Source organism: Prunus mume, linkage group LG2 (assembly GCF_029339155.1).
Source record: "Prunus mume cultivar Tortuosa linkage group LG2, ASM2933915v1, whole genome shotgun sequence".
In the NCBI taxonomy this organism is placed as follows: domain Eukaryota; kingdom Viridiplantae; phylum Streptophyta; class Magnoliopsida; order Rosales; family Rosaceae; genus Prunus; species Prunus mume.
Genome location: NC_142699.1, coordinates 962,227 through 981,022, shown reverse-complemented (window position 1 = coordinate 981,022; position 18,796 = coordinate 962,227). Strand labels below are relative to the sequence as shown.

The window sequence follows — 18,796 nt, the reverse complement described above, 5'->3', positions numbered from 1 at the left end:
CTGACCCTTAAGCACTACAATGAGCACTTCCATCTTTAATGACAATAATGTAGTTGGTTGGTTACAAAAAGTAACCATGGTTATTTGCCTTTGGTGGCCACTATGGTCGCGGCATTACCGTGGTCAAGGAAAATGCAAACTAGCATTTAGCAGCGGCATGTTCGTTTAGCACACACTTGGAGCCACGAGTCTGTGTGCTAGTCCCTGCAAACCAAAATCCCAGTGAAAAACGAAGTAATCAAAACCCTAATCCCCAAATGCCCAACTAGTCCCAAGCCTGATCTCTACGATCCATTTGATTCAAGCAAAGGTAACTTTCTCTGTCTCACTCTCACTCTCACTCTACATACACATGTGTCTTCGATCTTTTTGCTTCAGATAAAGGAAAATCGTTATATATCTATTTGTTTGTATATTTGTATGGGTGTGAAGTGAAACGGCTGCGGTTAAGCTTATATGCTGCTCCATTGTGACTAAGATAATAACTTTTTTGGTGACAACAAAAGTTTTTTCTTTAATTATTTTTTCTGACTGATTTTCGTACTCTTATTTGAACGAATTTAACAAATTTTGAAGCTTGTAAGCATATAATTACTGCTTATATTAAATATTGTAGTCTGTCTTACTTAAAGAGCTTTCCGAGTAACCCAGTTTGCTCTGACTGATTGGTTTTCTTTTTTAATTTGTTAATTTTGATAGTAGATCATGAGGCGCAAACAAGCATGCAGGGGAAGGGGAAGGCCACGAAAAAAACCCAATGTGGTCAGTGAGAGACTGGTAAGTGAGAGAGTAGTCAGTGAGAAGGTGGTCAATGAGAAAGAAGGAGCATTCTTGAATTTTGTGAGTCAAAATATTGAAGGAAATGATATTGGGTGGAATCAATCTGATGACGAAGACCATAACGATGAGGAATTTAACCCTGAAATGGAGATTGATTCAGGCAATTCTTCTGCTTCTTCTATGGGGAGTGACTGGTCGTACGGTGATCAAAATGTGAGCTCCGTGGATAGGACAGTGCAGAGGTTGATTAGGAAGTATGGTGAAGTGAATCTCCAGATGGAAAACTCATCCAAGAAGATTGATGTTGCACAAACTAAGCCATTGCAAGTATTTGGTTCTTGGAGTAGATTCCAGCATGAGCAAGAGGCTCCTTCTCATGATCCTCGCTGTAACAAGAAAGAATTGAGTGCTTCTTTGTCGGTATGATGGAAATTCTGTAATTGGTTTCTGTTATGACATTTTAGCTTTAGATTTAGGTGTGTAGTCTTTTGTATATTCATAGATGTTTTTGGTTTTCGTAAACAATTGAAGTGCTTTTCTAACCAGACATTTTGTTGCGATAGCTTTTCTGACCATATTATCCGTAATGTGATTGAACTTACTGCTGTTCTCGAATTATTTCACCTTTCAGGTTATTAAGAGGGTTATGAAAATGGATGCAGCTGTACCTTTCAACATTCCTGTGGATCCAATTGCTCTGAGATTACATGTGAGTGTGAAATATACATATTTTCTAAATATTTTTCTTGAGTGATAACATGATATGGTAATCGTTATGATGCACCATGCTCCAGAATCTGTCTTATTGTTCTTTGTAAAAAGAGTAATAATCCCTTATTTCTTTTGCGGGCTTCTAAGAGGGGATTGTGGGTTCTAGCTTCAAGTTTATTGAGTTACAATGTCAAACTATTTCCTTTGGGGTACAAGCATGACTAGTCACTAAGCTTGTAAATTTAGTGGAAAAATGACTTGGTTGAATTTAAACATCATTTTTTTGTTGTAATAATGCGAGTCTTCTGCAATGACCTGTTATATATATGTACATATTTATATTAACTTTTTAATAACATACTATAGTAGTAATTCCAAAATTTTAAGGTGCCTTTCATGTCCAGCAACTCCTACCATATATATGGTATAGCTGTTTTATTTTGATGATCTTATTTTTAAATTCAATTCTCTTTAAATCCACAGCTTTCAAGCTATATCTATATGTTTGTTGGGTTTGCTATATCTGTTTGCACTACGATGAGTATGCTATTTTGCAATTTGCAGTACACCTTGGATTTTAGAGAGAACAAAACCTTTTATTTTCACACACACACACACACACACATGACTTCATTGAAAAAGCTGGTCAAAAACCTGTTTTGTTTTCATTTAAGTATACATACACGTCACTTTTGATTATATATGTAATTGTATATACATATATTATTCTACTTTGTCTATGTTGCAAAATATAAGTAATACCTAGGGCATAGGACAAAGGTTACAAAGTCAGGGTCAAAAGTACCAAAAATGACCCTGCATTAAATGCCTGAAATGCACTTAATTCTTGGCGCAGATGCAATAGTGTGTTCATGGAAGATTTGGATATTCTATAAGGATTGTATGTCTCTGTTTTTCATGTACATATATATCTGCAAGTTAATGCACATTTGGGTTCATATCATGTTCTGGACATTCTGTAGCATATCATGTATTTGAAAAGGAGAAATATGTTAACTGCAAGGTTTTAAGGTTTTATTATGTTTCCTGAAACAATAAGTTGGAAATATTGAATTTCTTAGGGATGATTTTAATTCTTCAGCTTATCTAATTAGACAGTTCCACAATGCAGCATTGCTGTCATAGATGTCTTATCTATTCTGAAATGCATTGCTATGTTCCTTTCATAATTCTTCTCTCCCTTACTGTTTTATCTTCTACTTTCCTTGTTTTTTTTTTCCTTTCTGGGGTGTGTTGATGGTTGGAACCAGGATTACTTTGATGTCATAGATACACCAATGGATTTTGGAACAATTTGCAACCATCTTGAAAATGGTACTAAGTATACGAACTCGGAGGATGTATTCAAGGACGTCCAATGCATTTGGAAGAACTGCTGCAACTATTACAATGAGGGTAACTTTATTTTGGACCTTATGAAAAGGGTGAAGGAGAAGTTCATGACATATTGGACAGCTGCTGGTTTGTGCATTAAAGAACCAGGGACAAGTAGTGGTAAGGGTTTAACATTACTTTTGTTTTGATACTTCAATTTGATAGTTGTTGTGCTAAACTTGTTGGTGATAAATTTTCACTTGGGAGGCAGTTAGCATATATAAACTTGATGGATGTCATTTATGCATTCAATACATGCCTACTTGCCAACATATCCAGATTTTGGCCACCAATATAGATAGGGGGGGTGAAACCATTTCTTTCCTGTTCCCAGATATCTCGCCACTGATATTTGGACAGAATCAGTGACAATTTGCTGAAACTGAAAGAAGAACAGATAAAATTCCACTCTAATCCGTGTTAAAAATGCTAATTAAGTCAAATCATTTCCGTCATATACAAGAGTAACCCTAGATAACGGTATATGTAGTTCAAGTTTTATTTTCATATACATATCATTTACTTATCATAGGCATAGTATACTATAAAATATAATTGTTTATTACATGTTGTAGTATATGATAGACAAAGTATATTATATGATTTAACATTTCTTAATGTTTCATTTAAATTTCCATGTTTTAAAGCCGATATCCGTCATTTTTCATTGACAGTCACTGATATCGGAAACTACATGGAAATATCAGTCGATATATGTTTACGTTTAAGTACGATATTGTTTGCATGGTTGATTATATCATCCTTGGTTGTCCTTGTATGTAAGATATTGGTTTGCCTTCTCGTATTTCATTTTGTCTCTGTTACTGTGCATTTCAGCATGGCCTCTTTTGATTCTGTGATCACCATCAGGAGTGAGGTTTTGCTGTTATTAACCAAAGAAAAGAATTCAAGAGTAGGTTTTATATCAATTGGTAAAGTTACCAAGATCCCAGTATGGTTGGGTTGTTGGGTACCGGGAGGTGGCATGCTCCTATTCCCAGTATGCAGTACTTTTAGAGTTACACTTATTTTGTTTGTTTGTTTGTTTGTTAGATTATAATTTGCATACTTGGGTTTCTATGCACAGTATAAAAGAAGATCCATTCCTGCATGCATAAGCACTTACAAACAAATAAACTAATTAAAAGATTACAGAATATTTGAATCAGCACATATTTCACCTTTTATTTTTCTTTCCTATCTCATATATCTTAGATTTTTATCCCTTCTTTATGTGATGATTAAGAAAATCTTCCTATAAAAAAATAGTTAAGAATATTCAATCGCTGAGTGTTTGACAACGGATTGGAAAGACTTGTGATCTCGGGGTAGAGGCAGGTTGCTAGAATGGCTAGAAGAGAGCTGACCGTCTTCCATAAATAATTGATAAACTATGCATTTCATACATACATTTCCTTCGATGAGTTTGAGCTCTGATAAACGTATCAACAAAATAAGTGGTCTTCAAATGATTACAAGACTTTACAGTTGCTCGAAGCACTTATCAAGAAAGATTGCATTTATTGAATTGTTCTATAAAGTCCTCGTAGGTCTCATGCTAGAACAATAACTCTTTAGTCATTGTGTGTTTCATGGTTGTGGTTTAGATACAATATGCTTTGGCTTTGATCAATTCTTCAAAGTTCAAACGTTGGCCTTAAGTATATGTGTACAAACAGATTTATCGTTTTTCTTTTGGTTGTAAAGGAGCCAATAGGGAAACCATATCGTGTTGGATTAATTCTTCTTTTCACTGCCCTTAAGGTTGCAGTATCTTCATAAATCCTTTGAACTTTTGTATGTATCATTATTCAACTTTTTCATAATGTTGTTATATTAAGATGATAGTGTTTATGATGAAAAAAAATTATATTTGAGTTTATTTTATTTGTTAATAATAAATATTATTATTTAATCATTTTTTTTCTGAATCAGTATCTTCAATGCATTTGAATTTGTTTAGGGAACTAGAGGTTTTTTTTTTTTTTTTTTTGTTTGTATTTTCTTGTAATGATTTATTAATAATTCATATATGCTTATATGCGTCTCACTCATTTTCAAGACAAAGTAGAGGAGTTTCCATATTCTGCTGTATGAATGGTGAGTATATATACTTCGAAACTCAAATTGACAGCAAATTTTTAATTTTCCATTATGATAGTTCCTTAGGATGAGGCCTGCATATTATATTTTTCATCATTAGTGTAGGTTACTTCTGGTTTCAATTTCGTTAGGTTTTGGTTTTTTTCCTTTTTTAGTTTTAACAAGCTCTAACATGGGGAAAAGGAGAACACGAGGGCCCACCCGTAACCTTAAACTAGCTCAAATTCCAATTGGGGAAAGATTTGAAATCAGCTGGAGGAACCGGAGAGCTGTAGGTGAAAGCTCCACGTTTTTCAAAGCAGAGTGTACAGCCCTTGTTAGGCAAACCCAGGACCTACCCCTTCAGGTCAAGTCATGGAAGGAAATCCCATTTGATATTAAAAAGAAGGCATTTGAACATATGTTGGTTAGTACAACAAAAGATTTTGAAGGAAGTAGTTCCCTTAAATCCTCATTTTTGCATGTTTATTTTGTAATATTTCTTCATACATGTTCTCAGAAGCGTTTCAAAGTCGAAGATCACATGACATGGGTATTGGATCAGATTCATAGATCCTACCACAATTATCGGCATCACCTCAAGAAGATGTGGTATGAAACGTGTGAGACAACTGAGGAAGCACGGAAAAAAGTACCACCAAATGTTGCGGACGATGATTGGCAGTATCTTATAAACCTGTGGAGCTCACCTGAATGGCAGGTACCACAAAATGTTGCATATGAAAGAAAATATTGAGGATGAAAGAAACTTTACATTTTTTCCAATTTTCCAATTTTCCTTTCAGTTATCTCTACTCTGTTTTCTCCTTAGATTTTTATACATTCATCGTCTTCCTTGAATGCAGTCAATGAGTATGAAAAACAAGGAGAATGGTTCCAAAAATAACATAATCCACACATCTGGCTCCAAGAGTTTCTCGCAAATCCGCGAGGAAGAGGTATGACTATTCACTTCTTGAGTAATATTTTATTGTGTTTCTCATTGTTCTTAGTTTTTTATGTTTGTCCCATGGTAGAGAAAGAAAACTGGAAATGACCCTGGACGTACTCTCCTATGGGAACTCACCCATGTGCGGCCTGATGGACTAGCTGCAAATCCAGCTTCACAGGAGGCATTGGTATATATTGATCCCGAAATTAAATTGAATATGCAAGCACACCTAATTTTCAGTTAATTTAATAGTATGCTTCTCTTAAAAATATATATAGATTTGGTTCTCTCTCGCTCTCTCTTAAGTTTTTTTTTCCATTGTGCCTATTGGTTCCATTTTCTGAATGCAGTCAAAGCTCAAGAAACTTTATACTCAAATATCTGCGGAGAACTCACAGATGACTGAAGACGAGATTTTTGTAAAGGTTTTTGGACCTGAGCGTTCGAGTCGGGTGCGTGGTTACGGGGATGGTGTAACCCCCAAAGAGTTATGGGGCCCATCATCATCATCATCATCTACTGTTAATGAACTCAGAAGGCAACTTGAGGAATCAAAGCAGCGACAAGAGGAGTCTGAACAAAGAAGTGCTGCTGAGGTACAGGGCTTGAAAGAGCAACTTGGTCGGGTTGAGGGTTTGCTATCAGCTCAAATGAATCGCTTTGAAGGTTTACTAGTACAGTTGACGAGTCATATGCACTCCCCGGCCCAGATTGAGAGGTGTACTGAAATTTCACTCTCCCGAAATGGTATGCATCTTTGATTACATACTTTATAAAGAATTCTCATATAGGGTTTTTGGAAAAATGGAATTACAATCTTTGAACAATTTATGTGACTCATTTGAATTGAGAATTCTGCGTTTGTCTTGTTTGGTAAAAGTAGGGAAGAAGAATATGAGTCAGGCACCACAATATTTCGACTGTTTCATAATTCTTCATTGAGAAAGAAGTATACCCAATGCTGGGCCTCAATGAAGGTTGAGTTTATGTGTGTTGTTTTGTTCAATGATCTCTTTATGCGGAGAAAAAAGCCTTTCGAGTTGCAACATATTGTGTTTTTTGTCCATCATAACTTTTGACATATATGTACTAATAGCTATTGGTCCATGAATAACTCACCCTCCTAGAATCAGTGAGAGCGGTGATAGGAGGTGTAATTGTCATCATTTTCCATTGTTTGCTTCCTCTTGTGTAATTAAGAATGGAAAACTTTCAGTTTCTGATTTGGTTTAACAACTACCATAGTTTGCACCATCATGTGATGTCACTGCACATGGTTTGCAAGATCCCAAATACATTGTGCTACATCTCCCTAGAGAAAATTTGGCGTTGTGTATACTCTGTCTTTATCACTGTGCTGGGTCGAAACTGCATGAAGATTTACCCCTTACTGTCTCCATATATTGTGAAATCAAATGGAATCAAGTATGCCACTAGCTTCTTCTTGATGCCCCTCAAATTAGTTTCATGTTATTTCACTTGGATCAGGATTGAAGATGTGGTAATTCTAATAATGTCCTACTCGTTGTTTGGAGGTGTCTGAATTGGTATCACTAATCTTTTAATACAAAATAGGTATTATTTGATCATGTGGGTATTTCAAATTCCTGCTGATTTCCTCAAAGGCATTTGATTATGTTTAAAATTGAACTATAAATATCAATGTTATTGCTTCTTTTGGTCCAATTCCCTTAGTGTTGGATGTGGTAACTATTATTCTTTTTGTTCGTTTTCAGGCCGCCCACGAACGACCCGACCTAGAAGATGAAATACATATCAGCTATGTTTATGTTTTGTTTTTCGGCAAGAAGTTGATATTTGGTTGGTAGTATCATATTACATTTGATGCATCAAATGTGTTGTGTGAATGAATTACATGGACATATGTTCCACTAGTAATTGATAAACTCAAGGGATATAAGAGCATCGGAGCTTCTCCATTACAGAGTCCATCAATGCGAATTGGTTACGGAATTCTATTTTTGACCGTGGGATGATTTTAATACTTCAGATTGGATATCTATTCTTCTTCTTTCTTCTTTCTTCCTCACCCCGAGTTTACTCCTCTTTTTCCTTTTTTATTTCCTTTCCTTCTCTCGCTTTTTTTTTCTTCTTTCTCCCTGCCAGTTTTCTTCTTCCTCTTGTCATGGGGTGATTTTTTTCTTCTTCTCATAGCTGGAAAACTGGGCGTTTCCCCCTTGTCTCTCTCTCTCTCTCTCTCTCTCTCTGAGAATGATTTGGCTACAGTATGCTGGGGTTGGGCAAAATTGTCGTGGCCTCGGCTTCTATTGGCCTCTTCTACATTCGTTCACTTTTTATTTTTATTTTGGAAAAAATTGAAGAAAAAGAGAACGAAAAAACCCAGACACAGACCCATTCGCTCCCCCCATCCTCTGTTATTTTCCCCCATGGCCTGAAGAAAAAAGAGAACAAAAAACCCCACTGTAATAATGTATTTGTCCTCCTTTGTAATAGTCTGGGGTCTCGGGGTTTTTTTTTGGGTCCAGAGAGATTGTTTTGTTGCAGAGCAAGGTAAGAGAATGCGAGTGAAACTAACTGGGACAGAACCAGAAAATGAATTGTAGCTCAGATTGAGCCTGTAAAGCTTTGTAGAGTTTTAAGACTATATGGGATTTTGTCAGTGAGAGAGTTGTTGCTAAGATCAAGGGTCTGAACTAAAACCCAATGAAGGAGGGATAGAGCCAGAGAGCCTATTGTTGAATACTTGGACTCCTCTCAGATTTCGCTTCCGACTGGCCGAGTGGCTATAATGCGGTGTCTCTTTTAATTTAAAAATTATATTTAAAGAGTATAGCCGGGCGGCTATTTTATATTTAAAGCGTATAGCCGTCCGGCTATAAGACAAGGGTCTGAAGCAGAGGACTAAAACCCAATGAAGGGGGGATTGAAGCGGAGAGCCTATTTGTTGTTAGTTGAACTCCACTGAGGCTTGGAAGTAAGCCCAACGACTGAGGGATCGGACCCGCAATCTGGTTGTCGTGGAGGCTGAGCTTTCGAAGCACCTGAAGTCGGCCTATTTTCTCTGAGATTCTGCCACCCAATCTCAGATTTCGCTTCTGACTGGCCGCCTGGCTATACTGCGATCCCTTTTTAATTTTTTTAAATAAATTGTATAGCCGCACGGCTATGCTATACTGCGGCCCTTTCTAGCCGCGCGGCTATATGTTGTAAATATAATATATTCGATGCGTATAGCCGCCCGGCTATACGTGGGTCCCCTTTCAATTTTTTTAATAAATAGTATAGCCGCTCGGCGATACGGTGGGCCCTTTTTAAATTTTTTGTTTAAAAAATTGTATAGCCGAGCGGCGATACAGTGGGCCCTTTTTTAATTTTTTAAATATATAGTATAGCCGCGCACAGTTCGCGCGTGTTATGCGTTAACGAGTATATATATATAATAAAAAAATTATTGGGATAATCAGCCAAATTCTAGCCCAATTAGAAGGCCCAGCAGCAGCTAGCAACTTATACTTCTCATTTGCAATAATCTCACCGCTCTCTCTCTCTCTCTCTCTCTTTCTCTCTCTCGCAGACACCAAAAGGGCTCGCGCTACACTAGTTTTTCAAATGTTTCTCCGAAACGTTACCTTCAATCAGTGGTACGTACCTCTCTTGCTTGTCTAAAGTTTAGTTTAGTTTTTTTTTTTTTTTCGTTTTCTGTATTCATGGCTAACCGATTGCGATTGTATTCGATTTCCGACGGACCATTCGGTTCTCGCTTAGCAAGATATACACTAATACTTTCTTTGTATAAATTAATTCCTTGGTGTTGAACAATCTAGGGTTTTCTACTGTTGTTTGTTTGCTTTTTCAATGAAGTTTTGTTCTTTCTTTTACTTGTTGTTAGGGCTTAGAAAATTGCTGAAAAAAGAATAATTTTGTTCTTCTTAAATTATTGAAATTCTTGGAAAATTCGAGTAAAATTAAGAATTTGTTTATATCGCAGACCTTTTACATTTTTATTGTTTTTTTTTAGTTGATCAAATTGTTGGGAACTTTAGTCATTTTGTTTTCTTCAGTTGTAGTTTCACTAAAACACCCAAAATGGGGGCTGAAATTATAAAAAAACCCAACACCCAAAACACTTTATAAACACACCCAAAACCCATCATTACACACACTCAAAATCCATTGATAAACACACCCAAAAAATATACAATTGTTGATTTTGGGTGTGTTTCTATGTTTAAATAGTGTTTGGGTTTTTTTATAAATACATGTCTAGGATTGTGTTTATTTATAAATTTGTATTTTAATTTGTATTTTATGGGGGTTCGGTTTGTCAGTGTATGGAAACGGAGACTCGGGTTGTTTATTAGTTTTTTATTAGGACGAAATGTCCCACATTGGAAAAATAGCATATCTTGGGATGGTTTAAAAGACACCCTTCTCTTACAAGCCAATGTCCACCACGCTTCTGTATTCAACCTTTGAGGCGGCTTCACTCATCCACGAGTATTTTAATGACTCAATAATATGCCCATAGATAATACTGATCATCTTTACCCAGGTTCCCCCTCTCGCAGAGTTTGGCCCAGTTGCATGGCAATGCTCTGATACCAATTGATAAGAGCCCATTTGTAGAACTTGCCCCTAAAAACTGGCTTGTAAAGTAAGAGTGCTCTTAAACCATCATGAGATATGCTATTTTTCCATTGTGGGATATGGGGTCATAAAATTTATGCTTAAAATTTATGTTTGTTTGTTGCTTTTAATTTTTTATTTTTCATATGAAAATATTTCATGACCTTTATTTTCTTTCTTGGAATGAATTGGAATGCAAATTTAAGTAATTCAGCTTACTTTTGTGGTTACAGGCAGTGTGAGGTGTTCAGAGTTTAATTTTAGGTTAGAAATGAAGCGGAAGCGAAAGAACAAGAAGGGAAAGCCTAAAGGGTCTGTGGCTGGTGAAAATGAGGCACTTTCAAGGGGGGTTATTGTAAATTTGGAGGATGATGCAAATTTGGATGAAGACGGTAATTACGAGAATAGATCCGAGTCTGCAATGGAGGTTGATACCCCTTCTTCAACTGGGACAGATCAACATTGCAATCTTGCCAATATTAATCCTGATGGTTCGATTGATAGGGCGGTCGGGAAATCCATGGGTAGAGTTAAAGTGAAGCTTAGGACTTCGAGAACAATGGAATCTCAGCCTACTTCTTCTGATGCATATACACAAAGTGATACAGATAAGAGTAGCCAACAAATTGGTTTGGAAAAACAAGGTGTGGTTTCTGAGAAAATGGAGGATAGTGCCAATTCATTGGCTGAAGTAAAAATTGGTGCTTCTGGGAATGTGTCAAAGAAAGTTGGGAGTATAAAGATTAAATCATCGAAAGCGTTGGGGTCTAGTGTTAACCATGGTATTGATCCTGTACCTGCACGGAGTGAGAGTCCGTACGACAGAGAACCAAAGATGTCTGATCAAGATTCTCGATATAATAAGGAAGAATTAGATACTGCACTGATGGTATGTTGAGAATTTTGCATCTTTGTGATTATTTTGGGTCATGTAAATCTTTAATCTAGTGTCATGGGTTTCTGTTCAAAGTGTGCTTAAATGCCTCCGTACTTATATTTATCTTCATTTATCACATCGCAGATAATAAAGAAGGTAATGAAAATGGATGCTGCTGAACCCTTCAATGTCCCTGTGAATCCAGAAGCTTTGGGAATACCGGTAAGTACAAATTTAGCACGTGCATGCATGTTTTTTGGTGCAAAAAATATGTTATGCTATCATTGTCTTTCCAAATAAAAAAACAAATTTTCTTTTCCTATTTTTGAATAGAGGAAGAATACAAAGTAAAGAAAGTGAGACCAATAGCCCATTCTAGGGTAACAGATCAATAGGAATGAAAACAATGCGACACATTAAGGAAAAGTAAAAACAGTAACAACACTCTTCCAATTCCCAAAAGGGAACTAAAAATTCCTTCATAATCAGTTGGGATTGAAGATCATAACAAAGCCAAATTGATGCAGGACGTGTAGGACCTAAATTTATTAGTTTCCTAGATTCTCTAGTTTTCCAAATTCTAGTAGGATTTCTACTTTTCCAGATTTCTAGTTTTAAGTTTCCTGTTTTATTTGGGTTAGGATTTCTGTTTAAGCAAGGGATTTTTATCCTATTATCTCTAGGTTTTAGTTTGCTAGAACTCTCTGATTTCTGCCCTTTCTTTTGTCCCTTCGATCTATATTTTCTTCTCCTCGATCTCTGATATTCTTCTTGTTCTACTGTTCTGCCCTTTCTTTCGTCTTTTCGATCTATATTTCCATCTCCACGATCTCTTATATTCTTCTCTGTTCTATTGTTTAAGTGCTTAATCTAATACATATGGGCTGTACTACATCAATTGGAAAATCACAAATACATAATTCTCCTTCAAAGTATTTCTTAATCTTCTTTATTTTGTTCAAAATTCAATTATTTCTCAGTCCACGCGACCCATGACAATGCTTGCACTGCACTTTTCCATAAAACTGAACCCCTCTTGGTCTTTGCAAAACCTCCAAAATCCATGCTGAAAATATGGGAAGCTGATTGAGATAAAACCCATTAGCGAAACCGCATCCCCATGTTTCTTACAAAGTATGGACCAATGGAGAGATAAAAGATGTTTTGCCTTCAACAAATCTTATGTCAATTTCCTTTTCAAAAGGTTCCAATTTGCTTTGACGCTCTATGCTTTTCAATCTCTTTGCTTTTTTCGTACCCTTTTTTCCCCATGAAGTAAGCTTTGTAAGTTTTTCTTTTCTTTTCTTTGTTTATAATTTTTGTGATGTCAACGGCTCTTTAGAGGGTTGTGGCACTAGATGCTGTTGTCTTGGCTGGAAGACAACTTCTATTGTGTTATGACTGAGGCTTAATTCATTTTGTTGGGTCATTACTGGAATGTGATTACAAGTGGGCATGATGGTTTGGTTTCTGGAGTTCCAACTAAGAAATGATTTTGTATTTGATATTGTCAAAAAAAAAAAAACCATGCCTCCCTAATATACAAAGCATATGTATACCAAAAACTCAGTTGAATTGATTGGTCTCTGCCCTCAGCTCAGTGCTTCCTAGACTTTATGAGACTCAATTATATGTTTGTGATATCCAATATACTATACAGATGATCACAGGACTCCTAAAAGTTCATGCTGCCACCCAAGTGCTTCATTATGAGGAGCCTTTTTTTGTTAAGAGTTTTGGGAATTGATTGTTAATGTTTATTGCATGTGACTCTTGTCACATCACACACGCATTGAACAAAGATGTGAGCTTGAATGGTGCCTCTTCTTTTCAATTTTTATGTTTGTTGCATGCTTTCCTTCGTCTCGTTGAGCATTTATATCTGTATGTTATGCTATAAATGTTGCATCATGCCTATTTTGTTTGTCTAATGTTTTGATTCATTACATGGTTTGTCTGGAGTCAGGATTATTTTGATGTGATAGATACACCAATGGATTTTGGAACAATATGCAGCAATCTTGAACAGGGTGTTAAGTATTTAAGTTCTGAGGATGTATTCAAAGATGTTCAGTACATTTGGGACAACTGTTATAAGTACAACAATAAGGGTGACTACATCTTGGATCTTATGAGGCGTGTGAAGAAAAATTTTACAAAATATTGGACAGCAGCTGGGTTGTATAGTGGACAACCAAGAGGAACTAGTGGTGAGGGCTTTATAACTTTGCCTTTTTTCCTTAGTCATCCGTTTTAATAGTCTTTTCTATCCTGAATTTGACAACCAATCTCCTGTTTTGATATGAATACTATAGCCTTCTTTGGGAATTTACCCATTACCTGCACATGTATTATTACAAGATTTCCTAGAGTCAATGACCGATCAATAATTGAAAGAACTACAAGATGCACTTACGGCAATGGTTGTGTTACCTTATTGGAAGAAGGAGACGGAAATAGTGAGCATCCCTTGATGGGACACTAACTATAGGTTGATGTTTAGAACCACTTTTGTTGAAAAATATATTGTTTGAGTTGAGTGTAAGGGATGCTTAATGTTGAAGTGTTTTACGCTAACTCTAAAAATTTATTAAAAATTAAAGCAAATCATTTACCCTGGAAGTTTATACATAGTTGGTTGTTTCCTCTGCTTGTGTTATGCAAAGATATGCTAAGTGGTGCACTCTGATTCGGATGGTTTCTTTTCCGAAAATGCTGGTTATACCAGATTATCACCTGAACTTAAGTACCTATGCAGCTTGTTCAGTGGTTTATTATGGCTTATCATGCTCTTCCCTTTGCTGTTTTGGACTTTGGGGATGCTAGTGTCCATGTTTATAACAGCAATCTAAGCATTGTATCTTTTTCATGCTAGGTGTTGAAAGCACTCAAGATACTATGGAACCATCTGATCAGGGAAAAGTACATCTTAAAGGTAGCCAATCGAAGCAGAAAACACGAAAGGGTCATGGGTATGTTTTCGCATATTAGTCTCTATCGATTTGCTGTTTGAACTCTTAATCCATATAGTTTGGAAATTGTTTTTAGTTTCTTTTCATTCCTTAGACTCCCGTGTTACGAATTTGAGAGCACAGTATGTTTGTAATTCCTAAAATAGAAACGTTAATCAGGAGAAGAAAAGGGATTTTGCTCATATTATTCTATCAAATTACAAGTGAATATTGAATGACTTTTATACTAGCAGGCAACCACCATTATACTAGTAGGTTTCCAGACCTCATTTACTGGTATCTTTATATTATAGTATAACAAATTAGCTATGAGCCTCTTCTTGTCCGAGAATTAGGTAAGGCTTCAAACCCACCCTTCATCTAGTAAATGACTTCCCCTTGTTAAGTTGGGTTAACCAAGTATTGTGGAAGGGGAAGTTTTTTATTTCCTGATGATGATGACATGTGCTTTCTCATTAACTTCATAACTTACTTCCTTGTTTCATTTTCTTTTCATCTACAAACAATGATTTCTCTGTGCATTCGTGCACTCAAGTTAATGGTTAGTGTCGTGCTGATGAGCTTACATATTTGTATCATTTTTTGACTGCATTGTTAGTCTGCAAAAATACCATGACGTTTTTATTAATTTCTCTGTGTTTTAAGGCAGAGGGATTTGTATGTTTGAGAATTGATAAGGTGTATTTTCACCCCAAAAAAAAAAAAAGAATTTATAAGGTGTATTCCTGAGTGGAGACATGTTCCATATGATGAAAGTGCCTGGAAAGTTGATCGAAACTGTTGTAATTGCCTTTTCTTCTCTCATGTATATCTGGCTAGGTAGTGTATGTAGTTACTGTATTCATCAATGTTCTATATTACAAGAATTGTAGTTTTTTTCTCTGTTGTTTTTTGTTTGAATGTTGACCTTCAGAAGCGAACATCATATCCTGTACTTCTTCCCCATGCAATCAGCACAAACACTGATAAATTGCATGTAATGTTACAACTTCAAAATGACAAATGTATATCATTTCTTCATGCCTAGAATTTTTGGAAGTTTTTGTGCCTGATGCCTCATGTTTGTTGAAACATGACAGATGTATGTGTTCCACAACACGCATCTTTTCATTTTAGGATTAGTTTCTCCTCGAAAGCATTTAATCTAGATAGCTTTTGCTTTTCTAGTGTTATAGTAGAAAACTTGTTCTTATCTTTGGGGTTTCTTCAATTTGCAGAAGGCGTCATAAATCCGATTGTTTATGTGCTATTTGTGTTCTAAAGCGCCGTAGAAGGGAGCGTGAGGAGAATGCTCGAATTGCAAAGAGCCAGCACGGAGCTAGTGATAATAACCTTACTCATGAGTTAAAGCAAGAGGTAAATTGGAAGGTTTATCCAATGACTCTGTTTGGTCCATTTGGAAAATGATTATTAAAGTAGGTTTTCACTTTGAATTCCTGTAATCAGATGCATTGCTCAGCAACTTTTTAACTAAATTATAAAAACATAAAGACGATGAGAGAAATTTTAGGAGATCACATGAACTAGTAAAATCTTTTGTTAATTCACCGTGAGCTCTTTGTATAACATTTAAAATTTAGAATGCAATTTTCTTTTAGAGTTAAACTGACAGGTCTTATGTGAAAAAGACTGCCTTAAACAGTGGCTTTTACTTGTGAAAAAGGCCTTTTAACAGTTAAATTTGCATGTTTGGTTAACCTAGTTATTATTACTATCGTTATTTTTGTTGCTGTTACTGTTCTTATTGTTACTCAGGAATCTTGTTTTAAACTTTTAATGAATAAAAGTGTTCTCTCTTAAGGAAGCTTCACTTGGGGAAAGCCCATCTGGTGAGAATTCCTCTTCCGATATGGATGGATCATTGGATCCCAATCCTGATGCTGAGGTAGAAGATAAAGGAGAAGAGGTGAAAATGGGGGTATCCAAACAGCAGTATGGCCCTTCAGGGGAGAAGCACGAGGAAGAGGATGATGGTGATGAGGGGGATGAGGAGGAAGACAGTGACACAGAGATGAAAGATGAAGGTAATGGTGAAGCACTAGAGAAGTTTGACAAATCAAGAGAGGAGCCTAATAGACAATCACAACCAATAACAGTGGAGAAGGTTGCTGCCGGAGACCAAACTAATAGAAATGAAGAGAATGTGGTGATCCAGCATGAGGAAGAAACTGTAGCAGATAAACCTAAGGTATAACATTTTATTTTCTTTGGCATCAGCCATGTGTTTTTTTGGGGGTGGGGGATAACAATGGTATTTTGCTATAATTAGATGTCACATCTTGCATAGTCCTTATGTAGGGTGGCCTTGGTTATAACTTATAACTCATCAAACTTTTTAAATTTTACCATATATACAAGAGAAACTAGCGTGCCCAAAATTAAAATAGAATAAAAAATGATTCAATTTCTAAGAAAAATATGTACATAATAGTAGATAGTATAAGAATATCATAGAACGTTTTCATACAAGTATATATTCATAAAACTCAGAAACTTCAAATTATCTTCTTTTTTTTGTATAAATAAATTTAAATTTTTGCTTTAGTACTTTAGTAGCAAATCAAATATAGGATGTAAGGGTTAGTTTAGTCGTTGAATTTCAAACTAACCAAAATGCAACAGAACTTTCTTTCAATTAAAATAATTGAGCTCACAGTTTAGTTTATTTCTTTTAACAATCTAACTGTGCAGTTTAACAAATTTCCTACTCTAAAACGTGCACGTTTGACATTTCATATTTTTATGAGGTTTCAGATGTGTATGTGAAACTTTACTAAATTGCCTAATTTAGTCGCAGGAATCGCAAGAGAGGCATAAGAAAGTTAAAGCTTATGAACACTTGCAATTTGAAAATCCCATGCTTTTGGATCTATGTGGGACTCTCTTCCCTAACAATAGTAAGTCTATCTGGAGTGGTCCCCATTCACTGGCTCAGCATCGCAGCTCTCATACCAGTTCCATTCACACAGCTATTAACATGCTCATGAAGTAGTTCCCATCCTAAGTGCCTGCTCATGAGGTAACTTAATCTTTTTATTACGCAAGGACCCATTTGGTGTTTTTATTTTTGTGTTAGAAATAAAAGGGAATTAAAAACCGAAAACTGAAACTATTCAAAGTTTTTTTGTTTCATACATCATTTCTTCCTCCATGCCTCCTTTTCCCCCCATATATGTTCATCAAATCTCTAGCCAAAAAATGAAAAAGGAGTTTGATTTTTGATTTTCTTCTGTACTAAAACTACCTTACGAAACGCATAATAGGTTTTTGCAAATTCTTATACACATGCATGCTTGTGCACAATTGCAGTGTTTAATCGTTACCTATGTGTAATCTCAATCAAGCAACAGATGGAACTCAGCTTTATGGACAAATTGCCTATATTGCAATCTTCCATTTCCGGTGATTCTCTACTTCTGTTCTGGTTGTGTTTGGGGAGTAAAGAGATTTTACCATTGTATATTTTGGTCAGTTCTTTGTCAACAGAAGGGGAAGGGTTTATGGTTCTTTCCCATAAAGGGTGACAAAAAGCAACCCATAGAACTTATACTTTATTTAGATATGTAGTAGCAAGTTACTTCAAGGAGCATCTGGAAATCCCTGTTTCCTTTGTATATGTATATTTATTTGACATCGTTTGGCACTCCATCCAGTGGTTCTAATAAAGCAAATTAAGTAGAATCAGAATGTAGACATTGTTTGTTTGTATGTTTGTGGTTTTTCTTTTCTGTAGGGAGCAGGAATCTTCTAACTTTCTATCACATCCAAACAATCCAGAGACAAATACCACTTAACCAATAGCTACTTGGTAAAATCAGTTACATAGCTTCAGTTGTGTTTTCATAATAGCTGTTTTTTTTTGTTACAAGTGATGAAGAATCTTTACACTAATGGTTCTGGGAATTTTTACAAGTCTTCATATGTGTCCTTCAGTTTTCAAATCAGTCAATGCAAATCTTTCTGTCCGCATCAAAATCTTTCATTGCATTTCGTCAAAATCTTCATTGAGATTATAATGGATTTTAAAATAGTTAGTATGGATTTTATTTGCCTTTCTTGAACTCCATTGAATTTCATAAGATTTTTGATGAAATTTGTTGGAATCTTATTAGAGTTTGATACAACTACTTGCTTTCAACACTTGAGCACTAATCTTGCAAATATCGAACTTGCAGTAGTAGACCTCGAACGATCGCATACCATACTTTAGGATCCTTGTAGGAGTTGATTTCCCCTCAATCGGATTAGTTTATGATCACTTGAAAGTTGAGTCCTACCCCAAATCTAAGTGGCATGTCGGGATCAAGATTACATCCCTTTACTTTTGCGGGCTAAAACAGATGACTTGGATTGAGTCAACACTCTTATTATTGAGCTGATTTTGACCTTTCCCGCAATTAAATGAGGGCAATCTAGTAT

At 35.8% G+C, this 18,796-nt stretch overlaps 2 protein-coding genes across 8 annotated transcripts; both read left to right on the top strand.

The window, feature by feature from the left end:
- The first annotated feature begins 118 nt into the window (after positions 1–118).
- LOC103319022 (uncharacterized) lies at positions 119–7,904 on the top strand. 6 transcript variants are annotated; one of them, XM_008220513.3, is made up of 10 exons: positions 119–310; positions 700–1,200; positions 1,412–1,489; positions 2,763–3,006; positions 5,145–5,395; positions 5,489–5,689; positions 5,835–5,927; positions 6,006–6,107; positions 6,271–6,667; positions 7,657–7,904. In XM_008220513.3, exons 2-10 carry the CDS (start codon positions 706–708, stop codon positions 7,686–7,688), a joined length of 1,893 nt encoding a protein of 630 aa, XP_008218735.1. In that variant the 5' UTR covers positions 119–310; positions 700–705; the 3' UTR covers positions 7,689–7,904. The 6 variants fall into 6 exon arrangements, with proteins under 6 accessions (XP_008218735.1, XP_088902092.1, XP_088902090.1 ...); XM_089045966.1 differs by lacking the exon at positions 7,657–7,904 and adding an exon at positions 6,801–7,141; XM_089045967.1 differs by lacking the exon at positions 7,657–7,904 and adding an exon at positions 6,801–7,141 and having other exon boundaries at positions 138–310; positions 703–1,200.
- A 1,454-nt stretch (positions 7,905–9,358) lies between these two features.
- LOC103319021 (uncharacterized) lies at positions 9,359–18,058 on the top strand. 2 transcript variants are annotated; one of them, XM_089045968.1, is made up of 9 exons: positions 9,359–9,543; positions 10,762–11,417; positions 11,550–11,627; positions 13,372–13,615; positions 14,281–14,377; positions 15,595–15,733; positions 16,179–16,565; positions 17,175–17,396; positions 17,687–18,058. In XM_089045968.1, the coding sequence occupies exons 2-8, from the start codon at positions 10,800–10,802 to the stop codon at positions 17,367–17,369; spliced, it is 1,758 nt and encodes a 585-aa protein (XP_088902094.1). In that variant the 5' UTR covers positions 9,359–9,543; positions 10,762–10,799; the 3' UTR covers positions 17,370–17,396; positions 17,687–18,058. The 2 variants fall into 2 exon arrangements, with proteins under 2 accessions (XP_088902094.1, XP_016647892.2); XM_016792406.2 differs by having other exon boundaries at positions 9,367–9,543; positions 17,169–17,396.
- Positions 18,059–18,796: the final 738 nt, after the last annotated feature.

Excerpts from the sequence above, each read along its gene's own strand:
- LOC103319021 (XM_016792406.2), top strand. The coding sequence starts at position 10,800 with ATGAAGCGGAAGCGAAAGAACAAGAAGGGAAAGCCTAAAGGGTCTGTG. Across the intron at positions 11,628-13,371 it reads CAGAAGCTTTGGGAATACCG|GATTATTTTGATGTGATAGA; the intron begins GTAAGTACAAAT and ends GTCTGGAGTCAG. Across the intron at positions 15,734-16,178 it reads CTCATGAGTTAAAGCAAGAG|GAAGCTTCACTTGGGGAAAG; the intron begins GTAAATTGGAAG and ends TTCTCTCTTAAG.
- LOC103319022 (XM_089045964.1), top strand. The coding sequence starts at position 706 with ATGAGGCGCAAACAAGCATGCAGGGGAAGGGGAAGGCCACGAAAAAAA. Across the intron at positions 1,490-2,762 it reads CAATTGCTCTGAGATTACAT|GATTACTTTGATGTCATAGA; the intron begins GTGAGTGTGAAA and ends GGTTGGAACCAG. Across the intron at positions 5,928-6,005 it reads CGCAAATCCGCGAGGAAGAG|AGAAAGAAAACTGGAAATGA; the intron begins GTATGACTATTC and ends GTCCCATGGTAG.